The sequence below is a fragment of the Platalea leucorodia genome (assembly GCF_965183815.1).
Source record: "Platalea leucorodia genome assembly, chromosome: 5".
Taxonomy (NCBI): domain Eukaryota; kingdom Metazoa; phylum Chordata; class Aves; order Pelecaniformes; family Threskiornithidae; genus Platalea; species Platalea leucorodia.
In genome coordinates, this window is record NC_138827.1 from 15,243,795 (window position 1) to 15,269,334 (window position 25,540).

The 25,540-nt window shown below is 48.0% G+C and overlaps 4 protein-coding genes across 6 annotated transcripts; 2 read left to right on the top strand and 2 right to left on the bottom strand.

Moving 5' to 3' along the window:
* Nucleotides 1-15: 15 nt before the first annotated feature.
* Nucleotides 16-2,505, top strand: BUD31 (BUD31 homolog). Of its 3 annotated transcripts, none has more exons than XM_082314241.1 (5): nt 16-228; nt 648-830; nt 1,371-1,493; nt 1,734-1,900; nt 2,235-2,505. In XM_082314241.1, exons 2-5 carry the CDS (start codon nt 737-739, stop codon nt 2,283-2,285), a joined length of 435 nt encoding a protein of 144 aa, XP_082170367.1. In that variant the 5' UTR covers nt 16-228; nt 648-736; the 3' UTR covers nt 2,286-2,505. The 3 variants fall into 3 exon arrangements, with proteins under 3 accessions (XP_082170367.1, XP_082170365.1, XP_082170366.1); XM_082314239.1 differs by having other exon boundaries at nt 17-262; XM_082314240.1 differs by lacking the exon at nt 16-228 and adding an exon at nt 257-378.
* Nucleotides 2,506-2,591: 86 nt separating this feature from the next.
* Nucleotides 2,592-7,560, bottom strand: PTCD1 (pentatricopeptide repeat domain 1). The gene is made up of 8 exons (XM_082314237.1): nt 7,070-7,560; nt 6,707-6,847; nt 6,281-6,499; nt 5,581-5,682; nt 4,455-5,210; nt 4,088-4,204; nt 3,568-3,750; nt 2,592-3,344 (listed from the first exon to the last, which is right to left on the bottom strand). Exons 1-8 carry the CDS (start codon nt 7,502-7,504, stop codon nt 3,165-3,167), a joined length of 2,133 nt encoding a protein of 710 aa, XP_082170363.1. The 5' UTR covers nt 7,505-7,560; the 3' UTR covers nt 2,592-3,164.
* Nucleotides 7,561-7,876: 316 nt separating this feature from the next.
* On the top strand, nt 7,877-13,997 carry CPSF4 (cleavage and polyadenylation specific factor 4). The gene is made up of 8 exons (XM_082314238.1): nt 7,877-8,014; nt 8,997-9,047; nt 9,561-9,713; nt 10,505-10,600; nt 10,753-10,846; nt 11,283-11,355; nt 12,241-12,333; nt 13,712-13,997. Exons 1-8 carry the CDS (start codon nt 7,912-7,914, stop codon nt 13,778-13,780), a joined length of 732 nt encoding a protein of 243 aa, XP_082170364.1. The 5' UTR covers nt 7,877-7,911; the 3' UTR covers nt 13,781-13,997.
* Nucleotides 13,998-15,897: 1,900 nt separating this feature from the next.
* On the bottom strand, nt 15,898-17,748 carry ATP5MF (ATP synthase membrane subunit f). The gene is made up of 4 exons (XM_082314242.1): nt 17,608-17,748; nt 17,413-17,520; nt 16,440-16,556; nt 15,898-16,067 (listed from the first exon to the last, which is right to left on the bottom strand). Exons 1-4 carry the CDS (start codon nt 17,621-17,623, stop codon nt 16,039-16,041), a joined length of 270 nt encoding a protein of 89 aa, XP_082170368.1. The 5' UTR covers nt 17,624-17,748; the 3' UTR covers nt 15,898-16,038.
* Nucleotides 17,749-25,540: the final 7,792 nt, after the last annotated feature.

Here is a 25,540-nt window from a genome sequence, read left to right on the forward strand (position 1 = left end):
CCCAGTCACCACGGCCCGCCAGGCCCCCGCCGCGGGGCTGCCCCTGCGCCGCCGCTCCCGCCGCCCCTCCGGAACCTCAGCGGAGAGCGGGGCCGCTTCTCCTGCTGGCGGGAAGCGCTCTCCGCCTTGCCCCGGCCGAGGCGGGGGCGCGCACGGCGGGGAGGTGTTTCCTTCAGGCAGCGCGGCGGGCACCCCAAGGGGGCGGCCCAGGTGCGAGAGGCCCCGCGGGTGAGCGCGGGGCGGAAGCGGCGCCTCTCGGCGGGTGAGCGGGGCAGGGGCCGGGGCCGGGGCCTCCCCGCTCCGCCGCCAGCACGGACCGAGCGCCGGCGGGTCCCGGGGGCCGCGCTGGGGCTGGCGGGGCCGGGCGGCCTCGCCCGGGTTTGTAGCTGAAGCTGGCGGAAGTTGTTGCTTGGGGGTAGCCCGGAGTGGGGGAGGGGCGGCTGTCGTCTCACTTCGCTGAGGAGAAAAACTGATCGATTGTGGCGGGCGGACGCAGCGCGCACCCCCGGGGCCGCGTCGGGCGAGATATTACCTCTTTCACGAGCTCCATAAAGCTCATTTTTATCGTCGGAGTGGAAAATGGCAAAGGGGCACAGAAATCTTAGAAGAAATATCTCTAACAACTGTTTTCCTTTCGTTTTTTCCAGTGGTTCTCAGGACTTTGAAGCACCCGCACATTTGAGTGCAGGCAAACCTTCGTCCCCCCTTGCCTTTTGCCTTCCTCGTTTCTGAGGCGATGCCCAAAGTGAAGAGGAGCAGGAAGCCTCCCCCAGACGGCTGGGAGCTGATTGAGCCAACGCTGGATGAGCTGGATCAGAAGATGAGAGAAGGTAAGCAGCGGAGCTGGGTGTTCTCAGGGATCTGTCCCTGAAACAAGCTCATCCTTAACTGCTTCAGGAAGCACAGCTTCCTCTGCAAATATAGATTGAACTTTTTTTATATCTCTGCCTCACAGTGATAGTGCAGACTGAGACTGGGCCAGTACTGGTCACTTTTCTGTGGGCGTACCCAGGTTACAAGGCACAGAGGTTCAGTGTACAGCGTAGGGCGCTCCATGGCCAAGCCCCGTGGAGCTGGCAGTTCTTGTCCGTGCTGTTGCTCTGGTCTGACGAGCCAGGGCAGCCGTGAAGTCACCTGCCATCCCAGTGCGGGTCACATCATCCCCGCTGTCTTTCTATTTTCATTTCCTAAAGGAGCTGTGCCAGGTCAAGTCCCTTTCGTCTGAACCTTCTCCCATTAAACTCGGTCTTATCTCTGTAATGTATTAAAGTTATGAACATTCTTGGAACAGTTTATTGCAAAGTGACTAAAGAAATAGGTTGGCCACCTGAAACAGTCAGCTGAAACCTGGTGTTTGTGTTCCCTCCCAGCGGAGACTGAGCCTCACGAAGGGAAGAGGAAAGTGGAATCCCTTTGGCCTATCTTCAGAATTCATCACCAGAAAACACGTTACATCTTTGATCTCTTCTATAAGAGAAAAGCTATCAGCAGAGGTGAGGAGCGCAAATGCTTTATCCTGGGCAGGGGAAAACAGAACGCAGTAAGATGTCCGCCTGCGGATGTGCCTGAACTGGGGCCTTGGTGGGAAGGATCAGGTTTCTGGGGAGGGAAGGTGGAGGGAAGGCTGGCGGCTGCCTGGATTTAACTGCTAGTTACTACGGCTAGTAATTCCTGATAGTGAGTCTTCTAACACTTCTCCGGAGTGACTTGTGATGGTGTCTCCTCCTCTACAGAGCTCTACGAGTACTGCATCAAGGAAGGATATGCTGACAAAAACCTGATTGCAAAGTGGAAGAAACAGGGTTACGAGAACCTCTGCTGCCTGCGGTGTATCCAGACACGGGACACCAACTTCGGAACCAACTGCATCTGCAGGGTCCCCAAAAGCAAGCTGGAAGTGGTAAGGGTTTTCAGCTTGTTCCTCTACTTGTCCGGACCCGTGCAGTACCTGGTCTAACTCCTCCCCAGTCAGGGAGAGCAGAGGAGGTAGTGCTGTTCCTTTGAGTAATTTCCTCTAGTTCTAACATTTTCTCTCTATGCTGGTGGAGTTGGTATCTGATTGGTTCTAAAGTTACTGTCAGCTTTGGCATGCAGTCATTTAAAGTCATTAAAGCATGGGAAACAACAGAAAACTAGACGGTAGAAACCCTTCCCACGCAGACCCATTCTCTGCCTGCTGGTCTGTCTGCTCACCGTAGCTTGGCTGAAATACCCTCCTCCTGTTTCTTTTCCAGGGAAGAATCATTGAATGCACTCACTGCGGATGCAGAGGCTGTTCTGGGTGAAGCCTTTAGCCATAAGACTACTTTTTGAACTCTGAGGGATTATCATCCTACACAATGGACTACTAGTGCAATTATAGCCACCTTCTGTGTGATTGGGTATTTCTGTATAGTGATTAAGACAGCAGCATATTCATCTGGATCATATATACAATGGTGGTTGTTTTGGAGTAGGTTTTTGTGTAGCCATTTATTTTAAAATAAAGTCTGCCTTATTGAGAGAGTGGTGCGATCTTCTGGCAAACCATTTCTATGCCCCTTTTCTCCTGTTGGATGTGTTTTGGTTGGTTTGTTCTATTTACTGTGAGGTATTCTAAACATGGGTTGTTTTTAACCAGCTCTTATCCCTCTTTCTCAACTAACTGAATTTAAAAGGCTGTGTGGAAAGAAAATAATACAGTCCTCAAAACTCCAGTCATGATTTAAGCTCTCCCCTGATCTTGTGTAGAAGGAAGCTAAATTTCACTGGAACTCTCTGCTAAGGTTTGTAACCTGGAACTAGTACGTAGATTGATTCAGGAATGCCAGCAGTCTATAGAGACTTACAGGTCACACGTTAAGTGCCTAGATACACACAGAACACAGGAAAGAGACAAAGCTAGCACTGAGCTAAACCACTGTTAAATCTGATCTTGCTTCTCTCTTGTTTAGCACAGGCTTTGGTGAACTCCAGCCTATCTAATCCTCTGCAGTTTAAGGAAATTCCCTGAAAACGTATTTGCTTCTCCTTAAAACAAAGGACAAGTATTTTATTATGTAGTTATCGCAAGAACTTGGATTCATGGAAATACAAAGCAGCTTTACTACAAGACAGTTTAAAGGAGCAAGTTCCCAGTTCTTCCAGCACAAGGAAGATGCAGGACTTCAGCGTCCTGCTCGCTGCTACTTCTGCCCTGGCTGCTCCTCCGCAACCTCTTCCTTCTTGTCATCTACTGCACGTTTTGCTGTTCTGTATTTTTCCCAGGGGTGAGGGGTCTCCTCTCCTGCCATTACTTTTAACCACCGATAATAGTAGCCGCGGAAACCATCAATTTTCTCCAGGTATGCGTTCTTTGACTTATACTGCAAACAGAAATGCAACAAAACAAGTTTCTATTAGAAGAGAGCTCACTTCAATACCAGCATGCAATAGCTACAAGCTGCTGCTAAAGAAACGGCTATCGAGTAACTGTCAGCCGCATCAGACAAAGCCAAAGGAAAAAGGCTTAGGCAGACATCTACATTTCCTCTCCTTGTTGGTGTCCTTTGTGATGCCCTCACACTCTGACCAGTCGTGGCTACTTACCCTGTCAAATTTCGGAGGGTACTGTGCTGCGAACTCCAGCTGGCGTATGATAACTTCATTGGGAGGCACCTGGTTATTCCTCATGTCTCGCAGGATCTCTGTGAGGTAACTGTAATCCAGCTGCCTCACAGCCGCAGCAATGAGGGTGCTGTAGATATACTTGTTTGGAGTTACTCCAGACCTCTGGAAACAATAAATGGCTATGGTTAAACTTGTTTATTTGTCGACTAGCGCAGCACTTGTAGAAGGAAGAGGCATATAGGCACTTCTTACACAGGGAGCAAGGCTCTTGCTCTGGAACCCGTGTAGCAACTTCTGCAGTGCCAGCATACCCCCTCCTCTCCTGTCCCAGCGCAGGTACAGGACAGACACCTGAGCTGGCACCTACTCTTGAGCTGCATGTTTTTGGAGTGAGAACACAACCACTCACCACAGAAACCTCAGCAGCTCTTTTTAGAAGCATTAACGCTTCGGTTTGCTTCTTCCTGCAGCTCAACCCCCAAGCAGCAGAGTTGGTTACCTTCAGATCTGTGAGTAACTGCAGTCCATCCTTCTCTCGGTGGCAAGCAATTGCCAAGTTACAAAATGTCTGGAGGTTAGGCGACAGTCCCCTCTTCACCAGGGCTGGCAGCATGCTCTGCAAGACACAAGTGTTGACATCAGTTTCCACAGAGTCTCACTGTAGGTTTCCAGACAGAGAGCTGAAGGTGCTAGAACAGAATCCCTAACTACTTAGAAATTAACCTGAGCACTGGTTTCAGGAAAACAGTGGGAGATTCCCAGTTTCTGTTGCGGATACAGAAACAGGTCTCACAGCAAAACACAGGTAACACTGGAGGCCTGAGACAAGGAGGTGGTGACAAGGCTGGTTCTGAGTTTTTCCTCACCTTTGCTCCTTCCAGATCTCCCTGTTTACTTTTCTTCCTTATTAAAGTGTTAAAGAAGGTCACATCTACTTTCACTTTATGCTCATCTAGGAGTGCTAGCAAAGAGGACTCGGAGGGGCTTTGGGGTTCCACCAGGTCAGCCAGTAATGTAAACGTTTTGATGTTGGGTTCTGCATTGTCCTCTTTCATTTTACTCAAGAAGCCCTCCACGTCCCCCATCAAAGCCAGTCTATTGGACGGTGTGGCCACTGTCCCCAAGGAAACCATGGCTGCATCAGGCATCCTGGCATCCAGCAAGTTGGGCAGGTTGCAGAAACGCTGCTTCTGGCTCAGGTGTGTCTGTTCCTGCTCCATCTCGTTCTGGCCTCTCCTCATCAATGCTCCAGTCCTGCTGCAAGCTACGCTGGGGCTGTCAAGAGCAGCTGGTTCTGTTTCAGCCTGATTTACATCTTTATTTTGTTGCTGGATCAGTTCTTCAGGCTGCACTGAACTCTCCCAAAATAATTGCTTTTCCATAGCTTCCACATCCAGCTGGACAGCAGCTGCACTCTCTGATCCCTTCTTCTGATTTTTCACCTTTTCCTTCTGCCTCCCGGGTGCAAGCCTTAGCTGAGATGAGTTCTCGTGGGTGGGTCTGAGCAGGAGTTCAGAAGCCACGACCGGATCGCCTATTCCACAGTCTCTTGCAGCACGCAGCATCAAATTGTAAGTGTGGCTATTGGCCTTTATTCCAAGTTCAGTCATTTGTTTCCAAACCTGAAAAGGGGAAGATGAACACCAGATGTATGTGATGTTAAATAACAGGAGCATTTCTAGTAGATTGTAAGCCTATCTACCGTGCCCACTGTTAAAATATCTACTTGCAGAAAAGGAGCGAGTTTACAGCATGACAAGGTGAGATGCCGCTGGACAGTGAACAGCCACCTCGAGCTAGTACAGTCCTGCGAGATCACTCAGGGTGGTTTATGAGACCTCCTGATGGAGGTCTAGTTTACAGAACTTCTAGGAGGAGCTGAACTCCTCCTATTTCATCAGCTCTGAGTGACCTGCTGCCTTCCGTGCGTTCAAGTGACGAGTTACAATATGGAAGCACTGTTTCCTCCCCACGTAGTATATAAAGACAAACCTGTAAGGCATATCGGAAGCCATTTTCGCTGTCCTTTATGCAGCTCATGAGAAGGAAGCTGAAGGTCTCGGCTGTGGGAATGTGGCCCTTCTGCACAATTTCCTAGCAGAGCAGAGAGAGCATTAAACGTCCCGGTTACCCAAACAGTCTGTCCCAGCTGGCTGTGAAGCTCAACTACGGCTGTTGTCTTCTGGGCATACAGCAGCAACAAAGCACAGGGTGAACTCCCAGTGCTGCAACGGAACAATTGCTCCAAGGGAAAGAGCCCTGAAATGCCCACATAGATCCTAGCTTCTCCAGGGAATTTGAGGGCAGGAACGGCACTCTTTTTAGCTACTCCCAGACTGGCCTGTCTGAAAAGAGCTGCTGTAAGAGCTTTAAAAGGAACTACGTATCAGTATCTGGGCCTTCAGAACGAGGGATGGAGACAGACACAGTAGCTGTGAACCCCACAAAACACAATTGACCGGAGTTTTAAAGCCAACCTCTGTTTAAGGCTGCAGCGGCCTCTTTTTATGTACTTAATGTTTGATATGTACCAAGACGATTTCATTGTATGAGACCAAGGATCAATGAAATATAAACACATGATCTGTAATTACCTCTGCTGGAAATGAAATTAAAAAGTGTGCAATATGGCAACTTCCAGGAGCTTTAACCAGAACAGACTACACTTAATATAAAAAAGTCGTGTATTTACCTTCAGTACATCAAAGCACATCCTGAGATCTGAGCACAGGGCACAGACCTTCAGCAGCGCATGGTAAGTGATCAGGTTCAGTTCTTCATTTTTGCTCTTTAGCTGCTGCCGTAATTTGAGCGCGCTCTGCAGGCCCGAGTCTTTCCACGGCGATTCGGCGCAGGCATTGAACAGGGCTGTGTAAGTGGCCTCAGTGGGAGTTAAGCCTCGTTTTTTCATCTGAGGGAAGATAAGAAGAATTGGAACTGGCTTTTTAGGAAAGGACTTCTGGAGTTTCATAACTTGTTTTTAAGAGTTTCAGGCTAAGAACATGCAAACACTAACTCAAAGGCATTCTGGAGACAAAGTAACATGACCAAATGCTTGGAACCATTCTAGCTTAGAAAACCTGATGAAGGTTTGAGAGAGGAGAGAACGTAAACCTACATCGTTGTAGAGCCTGAAGGCCTTTTTCACGTAGCCAGCCCTGCCACAGCCGCCAATTAGAACAGTGTAATTGCTTTCTTCCGGCCACACACGCTCTTCCTTCAGCATCTGCACCTCAAACAGCTCCAGAGCCTCCGCCAGCTACAGGGAAGAGGAAAATCCACAATGAGGCAGCAACAGAATCAATTACAGCAGATATTAATATACGCAGCCATGGGCAGGCTGGGGTAGAACTCCTACAGAGCATGGGATTCCTCACAAATTCTGATTTTACTTCTTTCTGTAAAGACCCGAAGCGATAGGATGGGGCAGAGCTGCACCTTTCATCAATGCCATTAAAAACCCAATAAGTGGGGAGCAAACCTTGTCGTCTCTGATGAGGGCCTTGCATTTTAAGAAGTACCAGTATGGGGTGTTCTTAGGACCGCGTCGAAGTTTTCTTTCTGGTTCTTCCTCTCCCTCTCCTTGAAGCTTTAAATTCTGAAAGCGTGATGTGGTTTTGTGATAAAATTTTCTAGAAGAAAATTTATCAGACAGCGTCCCAAACTCCACGCCTTCCTCCTCCTCTTCCTCCTCCTCCCCGGCAGCCTCAGCGCAGCTGCCGGCACGGCGCTCTCCCGGGTCGCTACCGGCCAGCTTGCAGGACGCCTGTGACGAGCTGAACGGCCTCCAGCCCGGCAGCGGGCCCTGCCCTGGGGGCCGGAGCAGGCGCGGCGCCTTCCCGGGCTGCTCGGGGGCTGCCCACCGGCACCGCGAGGCCAGCGGCCCTAGGGGGGCGAGGAGCCGCACGGACCTCATGATGCGCCCGTGGCCAGCGGGAGGGCGCGGCCCCGCCGGCGGCGGAGCGGGGACCCACACCGACACCGGCCCGGCCCGGGCCGCGCTCCGCTCGCCTCAGCCGCGGCGCCTGCGCGGGCGGAAGGGGCGGGCCCGGGGCGGGCCGGCGCTCTCTGATTGGCGGAGGCGCACGTGCGCGCGCGCGCTGCCCGCTGGGCGGCGGGGTGAGGGGTGACTCCCGGCATTCCGCGGGCGGGCGGCGCGGGGCGGCGAGGTGCTGCCGCCGCCGCCTCCCCTCTCCTCAGGCGCTGCCGGCGCGGAGCGGAGCGGGCCGGGCCGGGCCTGCCCGGGCCCGGCCGCCCGCCGCCACCCCCCCCACCACCATACCCCCCCTTCCTTCCCGCTGCCGCCGCCCCCCAGCCGCCACCATGCAGGAGCTCATCGCCAGCGTGGACCACATCACGTTCGACCTGGAGCTGGCCGTGGAGCAGCAGCTGGGGGCGCAGCCGCTGCCCTTCCCCGGCATGGACAGTGCGTGCGGGCACCGGGCGCTGCGCGGCTCCCTCCTCCCCGGGGTGCTCGGGGCCGGCTCTTGTCCCCGGGGCCCTCCGCGGGGCTGGGGCCGTGTCAGGGCTCCCGCCCGGGAGGAGCCCGGGTGTGGCTGAGGCGGCTGGGGGGCGGGTGGGACGGTGGGTGGGAGGTTTCCGGGGCTCTGAGCGCCTTGCTCAGGTCTTATCCTCAGATCCACTCAACTTCTGCTTTTCCTGTGAGGTTTCTCTCTCAATCCAGATGTTTTTCTTTCCTACTTAATGAAAGCTGTAGTTAGCACCCAGCCAGGCTGGAAGATGAAAGTTGAGGCATTATCGTGAATAAACGTCGCTCTCCTGCACAGTACTTTTATTATTTTGTTTTTTCTTCCCTTTTGATAGATGAGGCTTTTTGATGGTAGGGAGGCTTCATCTTTAGATGTATCCATGGCCTAGTCTCCAAACCTTTTCCTTCACTCCAATAATCTGACACAGGTAGTCTCAGGAGACTTGTAGTTTGTTGAAATTTTCTGGCTGGGCTACTAAACTTCCATTTTAATTTTGTTGATTGTTGTGATACCTGTTGATCAGGATCAGCAAGGGATAACACACTAATGGTTGTTTCAGGCTGTTCTGGTCAAAAAAAAAAAAAAAGACTGTTGGTGCCAGGACTGTAAATACAGGGTGCACTGACATGATTGACTTAACAGCAGAGGAAAAACCAGTCAATAAAACCTAAATATCCAGAAAGCAAAACAAGCGCCAAACCTCTGCAAATTCCCCTTGGTGTCCCCCAGGATGAATACAGATATTTGCAAGGGCCAGACTTAAACAGGGAACTTATGTGGGAAAGTAAATTCCCCAAACCAAAACGCTGCTTTTCTTTTGATGTTGAGGACCAGATTGTCTTTCTGGGGAAGGAAATATTTTAAAAGTTGATGTGAAACTTTGTTAAAATTAATTATGTTTCTTTGTTCTCTCCACAGAATCGGGCGCAGCGGTCTGTGAATTTTTTTTAAAGGCGGCCTGTGGAAAAGGCAAGTAATATTTCCAATACAATTATACTTATGGGGGTGGAGGGGGGGGAAACTAGATTTTCTAGCACTGTCTACAGTACTCTTGTCTCTTGTAAAGATGAGGGGATAACCTAGATAGAGGGTAAAACTGAAGGATGTTGGAATAACTGCAGCAGTTGTGAAATAATGGTATTTTTTTAAGAAACTGGGAGGTGAATAAGCAAAGCTACTGTAAAGGAAAGCTTAAACTTCCCACACATAGACCTTGCTGTGGATGTGCCTGTATTAGTTGCTGTGGTTTGTGGTTGCCAGGATTAAGGGCTGGAGACTACATTGCTTAGCTCATTAGAGGGTAACATAAGACTTGTCTGAAACTCCGTTTTGCCATTGCCACTGAAGGCGAAAGAAAAAGTGATGTCTTCTGAAACCCTTGTTGCAGAGGGGAGCGAGGTGTTGCTGTTGTCCTGTGCCTTCATGTGCCGCAGATTTTAATTGGGTTTTTTTTTTCCTTCTCCTTGTCCCATCCTTCTGCAGGAGGCATGTGCCCATTCCGACACATCAGTGGGGAAAAGACAGTTGTTTGCAAACACTGGCTACGAGGACTGTGCAAAAAGGGAGACCAGTGCGAGTTTCTGCACGAGTACGACATGACCAAGATGCCTGAGTGTTACTTCTACTCCAAATTTGGTAAGGGGCATTGTAGCTCCTACTTAGCATTCCTTGCTGGCATGGGAGTCTGGTGAAGAGGATCCCAATACATCCCTCTTGTCAGTCTTCAGAGCATTACAGTTCTTCTGTGTCTGATGATATTGTTAGATTGTACTTTTTTAGATCTGCTTAGTCCGTCACCTTATTATCCCCCTAAATTTGTGACGCGTTGTAGATATCGTCTCTCTCAAGAGCTTGTTCCTTGGGGGAAGAGGGGGGAAGTTCAAGTTTTTACTGGGTTTTATGCCTTATGTTCTGTTTTGGGTATGAGATGAGTAGGCTGAGCAGTTGGTCTTTGCATGACTCTTATTTTGGGGAGTTGATGAGCAGCAGAGGGCATGGGGGTGCAAAACTTTTATGCACTTGCTTTCCAGCTCTGGAGATCTGGACATAATGAGGCAACTTGCTGTCAGAAACTTACAGTCTTGTAGGTTTCCTTGGATTGAGGTTAGTGCGCAATTTGTAGTTTCTCCACACTTCTGGTGCACTAAATGTTTGGTTTTTGTTATCATGACTGCTCTTTCAAATTTAGTTTCCGCATTGTTTTTAAAAGCACACATAAATAATCCAGTCTGGTAGAACTTTACTCACCGTGGGTGAGTCCTTGGTGTTCTTCATCTAGGTTAAGGCAGGCAGTAAGACTGTTGTGCCTGAACTTGTAAATGCTGGTAACAGCTTTGTGGGAGCTACATGATCCAGGTAATGTTTTGGGAGTCATTTGATCTCGAACCTGCACAATTGACTAAGAAGTGTGTTTGCCTTTGGTACAGGGGAATGCAGTAACAAAGAATGTCCATTCTTGCACATTGACCCGGAGTCTAAGATCAAAGACTGTCCCTGGTATGACAGAGGCTTCTGTAAACATGGTATGTATGCTGCACAGTTGCTGCTTCTGTGGCTATAAATAAAGGGTAGGGTGTTGCTATTCTTTCTTTGTGTGATCTGCGTGTGTACCTGCTGCTACTGAGTGCTGGGGTACGTATATGTGGAACGTGAATGACTGAGCTTTGTGTTTCAGGTCCCCTCTGCAGACACCGACACACTCGAAGAGTCATTTGTGTGAATTACCTAGTAGGATTCTGTCCAGAGGGACCTACCTGTAAATTCATGCAGTGAGTATGCTTCCAGACTCGTCCTGTAATCTTGTGTTTCCCTTGTAATCCAGTATATGTTGAGTGAGGGCGCTCCAGTGCTTCCCAATGCCCTTGGAGATTTGGCCAACGTTTAGTTTGTTGTACCGATTTGAGGATATGGGGAGTTACCAGTAAGACTCTGGAGTGGTGATCAGATGCCATCAGTGCAGTGGGATCACATGGGTTTATATTCCAGAAGACTTCACAGGTAGAGGGATATACGACATACTGGGTTGTCATTTTGGCATATGTAATTGCCAAGTATCAGAATGCAAAGAGAAGTGGGGAGGGTTATTTCCTGTGAGCCAAATTTAATTGGCTGAATGTTTTGTTGTTTGGAGCTACTTGACTGAGCTGATGGTAAAATGTTGGTGTATGATTTGAGAATCAATTTTCTTGTTTCCATCTAAACCAGCCCTCGGTTTGAACTGCCAATGGGAACCACAGAGCAACCACCGCTGCCTCAGCCGACACAAACACAGCAAAAGGTACACAATTCCCCTGCCTCCCCTACACACCCACCCTTGAAGCATTTCCCACAGTGATTTAAAAGAGAGTATGTTGTCTAGTGGTCAGAACTGGACACCTGGGCTCTTGGATCTCGCTTGCTGGAAAGCCTTGGTGAAATACTCACTGAATGAGGGAAAACCTTTCCTATTTTACAACGGGGTGTGATATTCTTTTGTAATTAAGAACTTGGAGACAAATCCCAATAAACCACAAAGCGCTGTCCCTTCTCTCTCCTCCTCCCAGCCCTTTAATGTCCACCATCTGATCACAAGGGACGGCTGCTGCCTTCATCCTTGGACCGTGGTGTTTTGCTTTGTTCTGCTTCTGCCCTTGCCTTGGTTAACCTTCTCAGTCATTAGTACTGTCCTCCAGCTCAGAGGCCAGCAGTGGCAGTTCTGTGGCTTGGGGTACTGCCTGGCAGGGAGGGTGCTATGCAAGAATTAAGCAGTGAGCAACCCTGCGTGCCATTATAGTGATGAAAGCCCTACAATTGCTCCAACTTTACATGGAGATCTAGTCACAGAACACTCCCACATTACATCGAAGCACATCATACGTGGTTGTGCAGCAATCTGCCAGTTTTTGTAATCTGCGTGACTCTCAGTGATGGCAATGATATTTTAGCAGCCTAAACCTACTCTCTGAATCTGCTTTCCAGAGAAAAGCAGGATCTCTGGGCTTTGTAAGCCTCAGTGCTCGATTTCTTCTCTCTGGTGCTCCAGCTGGCAGAGCACCCACACGCAGATTTGGAGGAAAATTGATCATTTGATATATGGGGTGCTCTTTTCCCTTAACAAAATAACAACCATAAAGGTCTTTATATTTGATGCACTTTAACAAGTCGGAACTCTTCTAACCAACAGAGGACACCCCAAGTCATCGGAGTCATGCAGTCTCAAAATAACAACACTGGGAACAGAGGACCCCGGCCATTGGAGCAGGTCACCTGCTACAAGGTAATTCAGAGGGGAGGGACGAGGAGGGAAAGCAGAGGGTGGTAGATTTAAGAAGTACGGAGTGCACGTCACCTGAACTACATCATGCTGCTTTGCTGCTGGTTGCTTGTCACGGGCAAAGGAATGGACTGTTGTGATGAGGGGTGTTGGTACCGCAAAAAGTATTTTTCACAGTGTGAACAGGTTCAGGAAATGTGCCTTGTGCTCAACAGACGTTGAATTTTGTGCGTGGATACAGGTGTGGGAATTAGCATTGAGTTTGGAGGCCTCTAGGTCGCTGGTTTGCCAGCTCGTGGACTCGCTGTGGCAATTAAGGCTGCTGTAGGACAGACTTTGCTTGTCTGCTAACAAGCAGGAAGCCCTGCCACAATGACAGTTAAAGGAGACTGACTAACTGTACCTTTCAAAATAAGAGCTAATACTAGTTTTCTCTCATGAGTTAATTTGCTTATACTTGGTGACTGTAGAAAGATTTTCTTCTCCCCTGTTAGCATGGAAGGTCCTTGCGAGTGACAGAAATTGAATATGCAAAGACTGTTCAGTATTTCAGCTGTAAATGCACCTTGTTGCTGTCAAATGGAGGAATGAGCTTTTCACCTTGGCTGCTCATTGAGGAGCGCCGGTAAAACTTTGACACAATTGAGTTTCCATCTTTGGTTATTTTTCCACAAAAGCCCCAACCCTAGCCGCTAGAAAAGGGCAAAGAATCTTCCTTGTTCCATCAGCTTTGACAGTTGCATCGTTGTACGTGCCAGCTTCTGTGCCTTAGGTGCTTGTTTGGGTAAAAATTATTGTGATTGGACAGGGATATTAAGTAGCTGAATCCATTTAACTGAAAAGCCTTAATAGCTGCTTATTATTTTAGCTGCAAGTAAATTACGTATCTGGAGAATGCTGTAGCATCAGATACTGGCATTTCTCTCTGGGCTTGGATAGCTTCAAGGTGCAGTGTCATGAATCTCTTGTTCAGATGTGTTTTTCTCCGTCTAATTCAGGATAGCCCATCAGGAGAGCCCCCATGTGTCTCTGATGTAGTGCACATCAGATGGAGTAGTCTTGGAAGCCTCAAACATTGAAATTCTCCTTGTGTGTTACAGCCCTTCGCTGTTTGCAGCGGGGCGCTGAGAGCTCTCTCCTTTGTACTGCGTTATAATAACATGGCGTCAGGTTGCTCCCAGCACAGAACCAGCTTTTGCTCCAAGGAGTAGAAATAGCCCCTAAGTCCTGTCCCTGTGACACCGTGCTTCACTCCACCTGCTAAATGCTGCATCTTCCATATGCGGAAGAGCTTCCAAATCGGAACGGTTACCTTAATAAAGGCAGCTAGAGGGAAAAAGCTGTAGCTGTGTAATAACTCCTTTCTCTCTTTCTCTTCTAGTGTGGTGAAAAAGGTCATTATGCCAACAGATGCACCAAAGGACATCTGGCCTTTCTCAGTGGGCAGTGAAAGAGCAGAACGAAGAGTGCAAGGGAGCTGTTAACACTGAGAAAAGGTTTCTGCCTAGCACTATGTCTTGAACTATTAATCAGGTTGTTTTTTAATGCCATTACTGAAAGAACTGGTCAGAGGCTGGCTGCTGCTAAGCAACATTTTTGTAATTGTCCACAACTTTTTTTTATGTTTTAACCTTTTTAAAATAGATTTTGGCCTCCGCCTATTTTCATTGAGCCCTGCTGAAAGGTAGATCTAAAAGCCAATAGATACGCAAACCCCTCACCGGTGCAGCACTCTACGTAAACGCATCTTACACCAGTGTTTCTTTAAAGGGTTTTCCTTCTGCCACTTCTCTTTGGAGAACCTGCAGCGTTTCAGCCCTCCCTGTGGAAGCAGGAAGACTGACTGGGAAAACTAATACTTGAAATGCCTTCCCTTCAGTGAGGAAGCAGGGATTCTGCTGTCCTGTAGTTCTTAAAAAGCAAAGTCGTGTTCCCAGGTCCAGCCTGTTGTAGTCGGTAAGCTTGTCCTGGTGGCCGACTTGCGTTATCACGTACGTCAGGCTGTAAAACTCTCACCCACTTGCTTTGTTTCTGTGCATCTTGCTATACTGAAGGTTAGAAATTAATCTTCTGGGTGAGAACCGATCAAGGGGAGAATAAATTGGCATCTCTCTGGTTAGCCAAACAACGAGGAACAATGATTGTAGGAAAGCCGCGTCTGTGCTCGTTTTCCATTTGCAAAAAGCAAGGAGGGAAATGAACACGGCTTGAAGAGTAGCAATAGAAGAGCCTTGCCTCAGCGCCCCCGTCGCCCGCTCACACTGAGCAGGTATTCCCATAGCCTAGAGAAGACCAAGAAGTGGAGATGTATATTCTTATGGAGCACTGCTTTTAAAAGCGGTAGTGTTCTTCTAAGAGCAATTTTTGCAAGCCAAAACCCATTCATTTTGTGAGAAGACTATTTCAAAAGGGCCAATGATAAAATGTGAATTAAAAAAAAAAAATTGCACCTACAATATGAGCCTTATTGATTCTAACCCATCTCTCATTTGCTGACTGCCTTTATACTTTGTTTTTATTGAAATGTACCCATGGAAAAAGCTGGCTGTGAATTTTTTTTTTTTTTTTAAGAACAAGGTAGTATGACTAGGTTAAGAGAAGTGACCGGAGCCTATGTTGGTTTGAATGACTGCAGTTATTTCACTGTGGAGAGTCGGAGTCAGTCGAAATAGAAGTTTTAAGTCTAAGTGACTAAGTTTTCCAAAACTGAAAGCCTTCCTGTTACCGCTGAAGCTCTTGAGATTCTTCATACCCCTTAAGAAGTGGTTTTCCTTCCCCCTCCTCTTCAGAGAAGGATAGCGCAGGTCCCATGCGCAGGGCCCAGCTGCGGTTCCAAGCCTCCGCAGGTAGCGCCGCGGCAGTGGGAAGCGCTTGCATGAGGAAGGTCGTCAGCTGGGGCCGAACCCACAGGTGCTCCCTTAAGCTGCATTTACGCATGTAGCGTCTCCTGTTAAAACTTCTCACCGCTGCACTTGAGTCAAGAAGCAAAGTTTTCCTTTAGCTTAACTTCATGGACCTTTGTTATATTAAAGGTCTTTTAAGCTTATTTGGAATAACCCTCCAGCTTCTTTTAGTAGTGAAAGTAGGTACAGTTTTGATAGAAATGGGTTACCGGAGGTAAGAAACGTTAGAATCCCAGTGACAGAATGAGAGTTGCAGACCTCCTTAAAGCTCAGCCGATCCATGCGCGGCAGTGCTCTGCAGTGATAGAGAACTGCCCAAACACCTGCAGTCCCCAGGTGACAGCCTGACTGAGAAGCAGAAACACGTGGCCACACCAACAAGCCTCTTAAAGCTCAGATACTGTTCTTTCAAATCAAAATATGATATCCTTTCAGCTCGTTGTCCAACCTGTACATAATGGCCATTAAGAAGCAATCCAGTGCTTTTTACTTTTATCAAACAGTTAAATAGGAATCAACTGTAATAGTTTCCCCAGTTGATAATGCAACCCAAGTAGCAGATGCTTTCCCAACGATCTCTAAACTTATCCTTGAGGGGTGAAACTCTAAGAAGACAAACTCACTTGTGCAGTACAATTAACAAGTCAGTTATCAGAGTGTCAGCTCAGTAAAGTGTATGCACTTTATTACTGGTCATAATAGTACAGATTGTAATATGAATAGTTCTGATGCCTTCTGTCAGGATAACTGTTCCAGCAGCCAAGTCTGTTCAAAAGCTCTCCCTTCACTTTCTGAAACTGACACTTCAGTGGTACTTCCTGTGGCGGTCATGCTCTGTATCATTCAAAGAAAAGCACGTTAATTTTTCTGAAGTCACAAGAAACACAGCACACCTGAAATTACAGGAAAGCACTCTAAAAAAAAAAATCTGAGCCTGTAGTTTCTAAGTACTGTCAGGTCAGACAGGCAACAAGATCTAAGCTTTCTTCATCACCAAGAAAATACTGGCCGTCTGCTAACTTACTGAAAGTATTCAAGTTCTCTGTAGCTAGAAGCCTGCTTGCCCACAGTCCGGGATTCAAGCAGCAATGGTTAGCACAGTCTTTCATTTTATTTCTAAAAGCAGCAGCAGATTAATTGTTTTTATTGCCCCAAGCAATCTTCCAAGCTGCACTACATACATTCAGCCACGCTGCTTTTACTTACTCAGGTGACTGTAGCTCCAGATGTAGCTGACAACAACGTAACCAGCAAGCACCATGGAGATACCACCAAGGCCCCCTTTCTTGACATTGATATATTTATTGTAGTATCTGTCGTAACCTGCATAGGAGAAAAGTTTTCATCACAGCCAGATGAGTTGCATATTTTTCTGTGTCAGAAAGCAGCGGCCTGGTTTCACAGAACTTCAGGCAATTGTTTCTAATGAAACATCTGAGGGTCTCGGAAGCAAATCTGAGAGAAGGCAACCTGTGTGTTAGTTAAGCAAAGTGAACTCAAGTTAATAGTGCTGAGCCTTAAAGAAAAAAGGGGGGGGAGGGGAAAGCCATTTATCATTTTTCCCTAAACATTATTGTGACTTCCATGAGCTCAAGCTGCTTTGGAATTATCTAATTCTTTTATACTAGTGTATATACACTATGTCGACACTTGCATCTGGTATTTTGTGTTTAAATCTACCTGAATGCCGTATCTGTATAGCAAAGGGCATCAGTCAGAGCTTTTGCCAAGCGATCTATAAAAGCCCCGTGTCCTTTCTTATCATCTTTAGGGATCAATTGCATTTTTTTTTTAATTTACTTGCGATGTTGGGAAACCTCACGATTTTCAGCAAATAGGTTCAGGAGCAAGGTCACGGTATTTCCTCTTGATACAAGAAGGAATACTGAAAACAAACCTCTGGCGGATGAAGCCCATGCGAGAAACAAAATCTACAGATGGGAGAGCAAGCCGCTACCGGCGGCACTGATCCGGGAAGGCAAAAACGGCCCTGAAGCAGCGGCTGCGGTGCCGGGCCCCTGCCCCAGCCGACGCCCACCCAGCAGAGATCCCTGCGCACCGCCCGCCCCGCTGCCTCAGCAGAAGGGACTCCCTCCCCCCGGGCCTCCGCCGGCCGGGGGGCGCCGAGCTGCTTCGCAGGGCGGGCAGCCCCGCCGCAGCGCCCCCCGGCCGCCCTCACCTCTCCGCAGGGCCCCCACGATGCCGCCGGGGGTGAAGTCTCTCATGGCCAGCCAGGTGGGCAGCTGGCCCAGCTTCACGTCCAGCAGCTTCATGTCCTTGAGGGGAACTGCGGCACAGAGAGAGAGACAGGGCCCGGTCAGGGGGAGAGGGGAGGGAGGGAGCGGCGGTCACCTTGGCGGCCCGCCGCACTCACCCGGCGGCTGCGCCATCTTGCCGCTGCTGCGCTGCGCCGCCGCGGGGGAAGGCGGGAAGGGGCGCGGCGCTGAGGCTCACGGGAGGAAGGTCAGCCGGGAACCGCGTCTCGGGGGTGGCGAAGGGCTGGCGCCATGTTGGGCGGCCCGGGCGGCCCCCTCCGGACCGGCCCGCTGAGGAGGTGCCGGCCCCGGTGTCGCCTCGTCCCCGTCCCATCTCCTCACCGCGGGGTCTGTTCCCCCGTGGGGGCTGCACACGCTGCCGGCAGTTGCCACAGGCACTGCGTTGAGGCCTGTGCGTGTGGGGCCCTCCCACGGAGCTGGGGGCACTCTGAGGGGTTTTCCCCCCTCGCCCCCTCCAGCGGGTCTCCTCAGCGGCCGGGCCCCTTTTCAGGGGATGCCGGGCCAGCGATGCCGGACGACTGGTGCAGGGTGTCCTCAGGTGCCCCAGGGCAGGCCAGCGCCTTGCACTGTCCCTGCCCTATGTCACAGGGTGTCGGGTGCCAGCCCTTGCCAGCGCTGCAGATTGTGAGAAGATAGCAGAGAGAGAAAAATTCACAAGTCTTCATCATCAGCATTGTCACAGGACTTCTCACAAATGAACCTTCCCACAAATAAACCTTTTCCAGTGTGCTCTGAGGAAGTTGCAACTCAGCGCTGTAAATGTGCGTTCACAGATAGTATATGCTGCAACATACATCTAAATTTGTTATCGTATATTGTAATGTAAGAAGTGAGGGCTTCTCAGACCTCTTCCAGGAGTCACCTGCCCTCTCCTGCAGTCTTTGTAGGTGGCTTCAAGGTGAGAGGAGGAATGTTAGACTGTATTTTTTCACAGGGATTAGGTGACAGATGAATAATCATAGAATCATAGAATCGTTAGGGTTGGAAAAGACCTCTGAGATCATCGAGTCCAACCATTAACCTAACTGCCAGGTCAACCTCTAAACCATGCCCCTAAGCACCACATCCACACGTTTTTTGAACACCTCCAGGGACTGTGATTGCACCGCTTCCCTGTGCAGCCTGTTCCGGTGTGTACCCACTCTCTCTGTGAAGAAATTTTTCCTAATATCCAATTTAAATCTCCCCTGGCACAACGTGAGGCCATTTCCTCTCGTCCTGTTGCTTGCTACCTGGGAGAAGAGACCGACCCCCACCTCGCTACAACCTCCTTTCAGGTAGTTGTAGAGAGCAGTAAGGTCTCCCCTCAGCCTCCTCTTCTCCAGACTAAACAACCCCAGCTCCCTCAGCCGCTCCTCATAAGACTTGTGCTCCAGACCCTTCACCAGCTTCGTTGCCCTCCTCTGGACACGCTCCAGCACCTCCATGTCCTTCTTGTAGTGAGGGGCCCAAAACTGAACACAGCACTCGAGGTGCGGCCTCACCAGTGCCCAGTACAGGGGCACTATCACCTCCCTGGTGCTGCTGGCCACACTATTCCTGATACAAGCCAGGATGCCATTGGCCCTCTTGGCCACCTGGGCACACTGCTGGCTCATGTGCAGGCGGCTGTCAACCAACACCCCCAGGTCCTTTTCCACCAGGCAGCTCTGCAGCCACTCCTCCCCAAGCCTGTAGCGTTGCATGGGGTTGTTGTGACCCAAGTGCAGGACCTGGCACTCAGCCTTGTTGAACCTCATACAGTTGGCATCAGCCCATGGTGTGGTCCCATTTCAGTGCCCACTCAGGACTTTTCCCTGTGGGAATACGCTGCATTTTACTACAGCTCCTCTGCAAGGATGTCAAAGGCAAAAGGAGAGGCAGGGCCTCGGTATAAAGTAGAAGTAAACCTGCATAAGCAGAGTTGTGGAAGAGGTAACATATGAGGATGTGCAGATGAAGACGACTTTTGCCTTCCTGCAATAAGAAAGAGCCACCCAGATTTATTTCATGTTGCCCACGTGTCTTTCTGTGGGATTTAGTGCAGGCAGACCCCCAGAAGGACCACCCTGGGCAGATAAAACACCTGCAGAGCTGGCGGTGGTGGGATGAGGGTGGGTTATGGGGATGAGGACTCCAGCAGGTGTCACTCGCACTTAGCAGAATGCAGCTGCTGGAAAGATGCTCTCCATTAGCCTGACCTCTAGAGGTTTTAAATCGTATCATTCAGCTTCATAAAATAGTGTCGGGTTTTGTTGTTGTTTATTGTGCTGAATCGGGAAAGCAAAGTGATACAGCAGTAAACAGGGAGCAGCCATCCACCGCTGTTTCTGACAGGTCAGCCAGGACCCCAAATTTCCTAGATATTAAATCTCCATCCCACAGAGGACTGTTAGAACAGATCAGAGATGATGAAAACTAAATTAAGGATGCCGAAGGGGGCCCACAGGGCTCCTACATAAACACTGAACTACTAATCTCTGCAGCTTTTACTTCTCTTAGGTCGCAGAGTCTTATTCCACATGCCTTCCTCCTGCCACTGCAGGATTCTTGCATTATAATCTGTAGGGTTTATATTACCTGGTATTAAATGAGTTGAGGTATGGGACCTCTGTTGTCTCAAGAGATATGGTACTCTGTAATGCATCTTACTCAGAGGCTGGTCTACATGTCTAGCTTCAGCCTCTATTTTAGTGAAATTCATTTATTTACATTGAATAGTGTTCTCCCATAACATAAAAATAAAAGCAGAAGGAATAGATTACTGCCTGTTTTTTTTTTTTCTTTTACTTATTAACAGAAAGTAGAGTTAGGAAAGTATAGTGTGCCTGCTCACTTGAAGAAAGGGTTCCAAATTGTGGCCCTGTTAAATGGATTTAAAAGTCCGCTTATCAAATTATCCTTTATTTTATTATTGAACTTTACCGGTAACTGTCATTTTATTGCTGAAGTGTCCCCTGATGAACTACTGTGTGGCCTTTTTACAGTACTTGCATAAAAGTATGCTTCAAACTTGGTTCCCTCAGTTTTGCAAGGCAACCTATTGTTTTAAATAGAATTACTCATGCAAGGCAGATTAATTCACCTACGGGAAAAAAAGCCAATAGTGGGTGCCTCATTTTAAGGAGTTCCCTGCAGAGCAGAAGAGCACATAGAGGTGCTCAAACTGCTTATAGCAAGATCTGGGGAAATTCGGTTTGTTAGGGTAGGAATGGAAGTCCATAACAAGGATACATCTCCAATGAAATTAGGGACAACAGTGACCTAAACCTTGGCCTGAACTGCCCACTCTGGTACAGTAAGAGAGGAACGGTGCTGTTGTCTCTATGCCATCTTAATCCTGAACCAAGCAGGAAGAGTTAAATGGTACAGATGTGCGGGAGGTTTTGCAGCACACGTTTCCTCCCTTTGACCCGTGGTGCTGGCCAAAATTCAGGGTCTTGTTGGTTGATCCAGATTGGAGGAGGAATAATGAAGAAAGGTGTTTCTGATGTATTTCTGTTTGTTCACAAGAATGCTCACAGCCCTCCTGTCCTGAACACAGAAGGAATCGCGCAGTTGAGGGGCAGTTTCCTTCCTTATAGCTCCTGACCTGCTCCAGGCAGCAATGTGACCCCAAATCCCTGTTTCTTGTACTCAGTCCAGGTTTTATATCAATGATTGTTCAGGCTGTTTGAAGTTTCCGTTCCCTGCCTGTTTCAATACGCTGTCTTTCTGTCTCCTCCTCCACCTGAACAGTACTGTCCATCCACACATAACCTTCTTCCCTTTTAATATCCTACCCGAAACTGTCTTCCTAGAGCCTTCAGGTACTTGAGCAATCTTGCATTGTGGGTGGAAGGAGACTTAATGTCTCCTTCAGCTACCCTAAATAAAAGAATGCAGTTAAACCTACCAGTTTCAAGAAGGTTTAGCCCAGCCTATAAAAATGAAAGCCTAATGGAGTGTTGCCCTGAGGTTTTCATCTTACTGAAGACCACTCTAGAAAATGCCATGAAGTTTATAAGTAATGGCATGGAAATAATGGGAGTACATCATTCAAAAAACCCAGAGTATTTTGCAAAGGACGTCAATAGATATGAAAGAGGTTTCCTTTTTCCAGTAGCAACCGTAACACATAATATTGCAGCTTTCAGACCAAAGATTCAGTTGTGGCCTGAAAAGTTAAGTAACACTCTTCATTAAAGTTGCTGCAAAGGAGAAGTAAAAAGCATTTCACAACCCCCCTCAGACTGTAAGATCTTAGAGGCCGGGACCATTTTTTCATTCTCTGTGCCACCCTTTGAAAACTCAGGGTCTCACCTGGGGCTGGTGGTCAGTGATACTACAGTAATATGAGGAGACAGTGTCCATAGGTGTGTAAAGTAGCACAGAGCGGCCTTCAAGAAGGTCAAGAGACGAGGATTTACCTAACTGATCCTGCGCCCACTGAAACTGATGACAAAGCACCCAGTGCTTTTAATAAAGGATCAAACCTACCCAAGTGGACAGATAAGGTTCTGAAACATGCGGTTTGGCATAGGATGCTTCTTGGCTCCTAAACACTTATTTCAATCCGATGTCTTCCCACCAGCACAGGTTAAACGTCTGCAGCCATCAAGGAGAAAGAGAAATCATGGGCTACCAGCACTTCCAGAAGCTCAATGGAGAGATGTATGTTTTATCAACCAGTAATTTGGAGAAAAGCTATGGTCCCAGGTAGCTTGATCCAATCTGTTATTTTTTAATTGTATGAACAGTTTGATATGGTGAGAGCAGAGCAGCTGCTCAGCATAGGTCTCAACCTCATTCATCTAAAAATGTGCTTGCAGTGGAAATCGGACTCCTGAGTTGAATAGGATGAGAAAGGGGTGTGGAGTTTGGAATCTCTTCCATGGCCAGACTTCCTCAGGAAAATGGTAAATTGCCTTGCATAATAATAATAATAATAATAATAATACCTAGGGATTGACCCAGCAAAAGCAGTTGAGAGAATTAACCTATGACTGTAAGCAGATTGCTTGCTCTGTGTTATTGCAGAGCCATTTTCCTTAGTCAACCTCAAAACACTTTACAAAGGAGATCACTTACCAATGATTAATAGTTTAGCATGTACATAGTTCTTTTCTCCTTCACAGCACTTGAGTATCGATGCATCTTCATGCTCCTCTGATAAAAAATGTAAGTTAATGATTATCTTTTCAAGTGGAGAAATTTGAGCCCTGTGTTTAGGACTGGAGAGGGGGAATTTCTCCCTCCTCCTTTTGTCCCATCCTGCTGGCCTTTGCTTGTATCTAGTGTCAGTTGCAAAAGTACCTTATTTTGTAGGTCTTTGATCAGCTTGCTGGTTAGCTAAATATATACCTGTGGGGAGATAATTACATGCTATCAGTAGTAAAGTATAGTAAAATAATTTACGTTAATTAAAACACTTGCAAAACCAAGGCAGGAATTTTCACTAAGATAAGTAAGTCTGCTGCAGCAACAGCTGTATCTGAGACTGCCTGCTTCCCATAGACAAACATGAAAATAAAACCAGGGTCCAGTAAAAACCAGTTTCTTCATGTGCAAAAGAGGAAAGACATGTACCCTCTGGGGAAGCCATGGTGGTATCAGTCCAGAAGGGCAGGGCTGAACACATCTTCCATCTGTGCAAGCAGATCTGCATTCATGAGCATGGGGAAGATTGGTGTGATGAATCCCATCTTATCAACATGTTTGTTTGGCCAAGTGTGAGTGGCCCAGCAGGAGGGTTGTACAAATGGGCCTCATATTCTCGAGTGAGGATTTGGAGACTAATTAAATAGTGTGACAGAGGCTTAAAAAATCACCTTGTTACCATCTTTGAATCCACTGTCAGTTCCTTCAGCATAATCCTTGTACTTTTCCTCTCTTTCCACATTTATGTCTGATGAAAATACTCAGCACTTGCATAGCCTTGCATGGAAATTGTCTGTCTGACCTTCCCAGCTGAAGAAGTCGATGGCTATTCTCCCTCTGCTGGCTTGTGTCTTGGAAGAAGCTCAGTTGCTTACATGGGTCTAATTCAGACCAAAGGCACTGGTGGGTTTGGGACGTTATCACTTCTGCAGCCCTGTGGTGCCCGTTGATGTTGCTTCCTGCAGATCTCAGACCATAGCCAGTCTCCAGTTCAACCCAGTGCATCTCCCCATTGAGTGCTTCTGGAAGGGCTTGTATCCCAGGGTTTCTCTTTCTTCCTGAAGCCTGCAGTCACTTAACCTGTGATAGCAAGAAGACAGCAGACTGAAGTTAAGTGCGTGCTTAGGAGCCAAGAAGCACTACTGTTTCATTTAGACTTCATTCTTATATTTTTTTACCAGTGGGTGAGCTAAGCATCTTCTTAGAAGACACAAAGGAATCAGGAGGTTTGTAGGGCTGCAATGATCCACAGCTCAGCCCCCACCAGCAAGTTGTCTCTCACTACATATGTAGCCAGGCCTTCCAGTTTGGTACTTGCACATCCAGAAAGTTAGACCATGCCTTTCTCCAAACAGCAGATGCAGTCATCGGTATAGGATTCACGGCTGTGTTTGTTTGATTAGTTGGTGAGTGAGTTCGTAAGATACCTGCTTCTCCATCTGTTCTCCCTTTTCTCAGTGCTTATCCGTGGTGCAGCATGGATGCACACGTGTTTCTTTGCATCATTCTCCCCCTGCACGTATCTGTTTTTGTTGTCATACTTCACGCACAAATGAGCAATGCTTTGCACCCCCTCCCCAACTTGCACCAGATCAAATTCTAGCTTTTTCCAAGGTAGTGAAAGTCGCATAACGGATCTGTCTAATCAGGTTTGCCCAGTGGCCATGTTATCCTATACGCTCGGCAAGAAAGGAGCTTAAAGCCAGGGTGAGGAAGAGATTCCTCTCTAAAGATCAGCTAAGAGTCGAGTGGGATTTCAGCCATGCAACTCTGACATTCAAGCAGGGCACATGGGCACCCCCCTTCCCTCTCCTGCTCTGCAGCGTGAACTGGGAGGGACTGCAGCAGACTGGGACAGGGGAGCCAAGCTGAAGCAGGAAGTATTCAAACGTATTTCATTTCAGGGTGACCTTTAACAGGTGTGGATTTACTGATGGGGAGGGGAGAGGGAAGTAAGCGAGGGATTAAGGGGACTTTACCCTCCCTCCACTTTAAGCACCAGCTTGCACAGCATTCCAGTACTGTGAGATGCAATTTGCGGCTGTATGGCTTTGTATCTTCTGCCTCCTTCGGTTCTGGTCAGGGTTGTGGCTGCCCCTGGTCTTTAACAGTGCTGGGGATTCAATAGATGGATCAATTCTTGCGGAGACAAGGCATGCTGTACTGCCAGGTGTCACAGTGGGGTGCAAGGTCGGGGAGAAAAAAATCATCCTCTTTTCTGCAAGAATTGGGATTTAACCTATAATGGAAGTGGACAATTCAGGCAAACACAGGGTGTGCAGTACATTCCCTGGGTGACTTTGCCTGGAGATCTTCTCTTCTTGTCCTAGTGCTGCTGCATGCTGTTGAACAGCTGCTTGCCTCTAACCCAGTGTCTGCTGCATTTTGGTGATGGATTAAGGCAACTCTCCATTTTCCTTATCCCTCTCCGAGGGGAGTTGTAAAGTTTAATTAATTACATTTTGTAAAACATGATGAGATTCTTGGATGATAAATGCTACACAAATGTAGAGTATTTTTTAATGAGCACTGTATGACGTCTGCAACAAAATGCTTGTTTAATCAAACCGATCTGAGCTGCAAAAAATCCTCACCCTGCTGCTATCAAACAGAAATGTTGCCAAGCACTGTCTTTCATGGGCTATTTGATTTGAGGGTCCCAAGGTGTTTTTCAAAACTTTAACAAAATAAAAAAGCAAGGAGTATATGTATATATCTTACATATATATATATTACAGATCTTTCCCTTTATGTATGCAGTTTAGATTATATAACAATACCACTTCTCGATAGGGAAGGGAAAGATCAGTTTAACAGTGTGGCTAGATGTCACGGCTGTGTGGCAGGGGTATGTATACTTGCTCTAGTTTTGCCTGGCCATGTCAGGCACCGGAGTTCTGGCACCATATATTT

Bases quoted from the DNA above. Each gene is read 5' to 3' on its own strand.
- BUD31 (XM_082314241.1), top strand. From the start codon at position 737: ATGCCCAAAGTGAAGAGGAGCAGGAAGCCTCCCCCAGACGGCTGGGAG. The intron at 831-1,370 runs GTAAGCAGCGGA...GTTCCCTCCCAG, and splicing joins GGATCAGAAGATGAGAGAAG to CGGAGACTGAGCCTCACGAA. The intron at 1,901-2,234 runs GTAAGGGTTTTC...TTTCTTTTCCAG, and splicing joins CCAAAAGCAAGCTGGAAGTG to GGAAGAATCATTGAATGCAC.
- PTCD1 (XM_082314237.1), bottom strand. From the start codon at position 7,504: ATGAGGTCCGTGCGGCTCCTCGCCCCCCTAGGGCCGCTGGCCTCGCGG. The intron at 4,205-4,454 runs GTGAGGAAAAAC...TGTGTCTTGCAG, and splicing joins GAGATCTGGAAGGAGCAAAG to AGCATGCTGCCAGCCCTGGT. The intron at 3,751-4,087 runs GTAACCAACTCT...TATTGTTTCCAG, and splicing joins AGTTACTCACAGATCTGAAG to AGGTCTGGAGTAACTCCAAA.
- CPSF4 (XM_082314238.1), top strand. From the start codon at position 7,912: ATGCAGGAGCTCATCGCCAGCGTGGACCACATCACGTTCGACCTGGAG. The intron at 8,015-8,996 runs GTGCGTGCGGGC...TTCTCTCCACAG, and splicing joins GCCCTTCCCCGGCATGGACA to AATCGGGCGCAGCGGTCTGT. The intron at 10,601-10,752 runs GTATGTATGCTG...TTTGTGTTTCAG, and splicing joins CAGAGGCTTCTGTAAACATG to GTCCCCTCTGCAGACACCGA.
- ATP5MF (XM_082314242.1), bottom strand. The intron at 16,557-17,412 runs GTGAGGGCGGCC...TCTCCTATGCAG, and splicing joins CGTGGGGGCCCTGCGGAGAG to GTTACGACAGATACTACAAT. The intron at 16,068-16,439 runs GTAAGTAAAAGC...TGAATGATACAG, and splicing joins CTGGAGCTACAGTCACCTGA to AGCATGACCGCCACAGGAAG.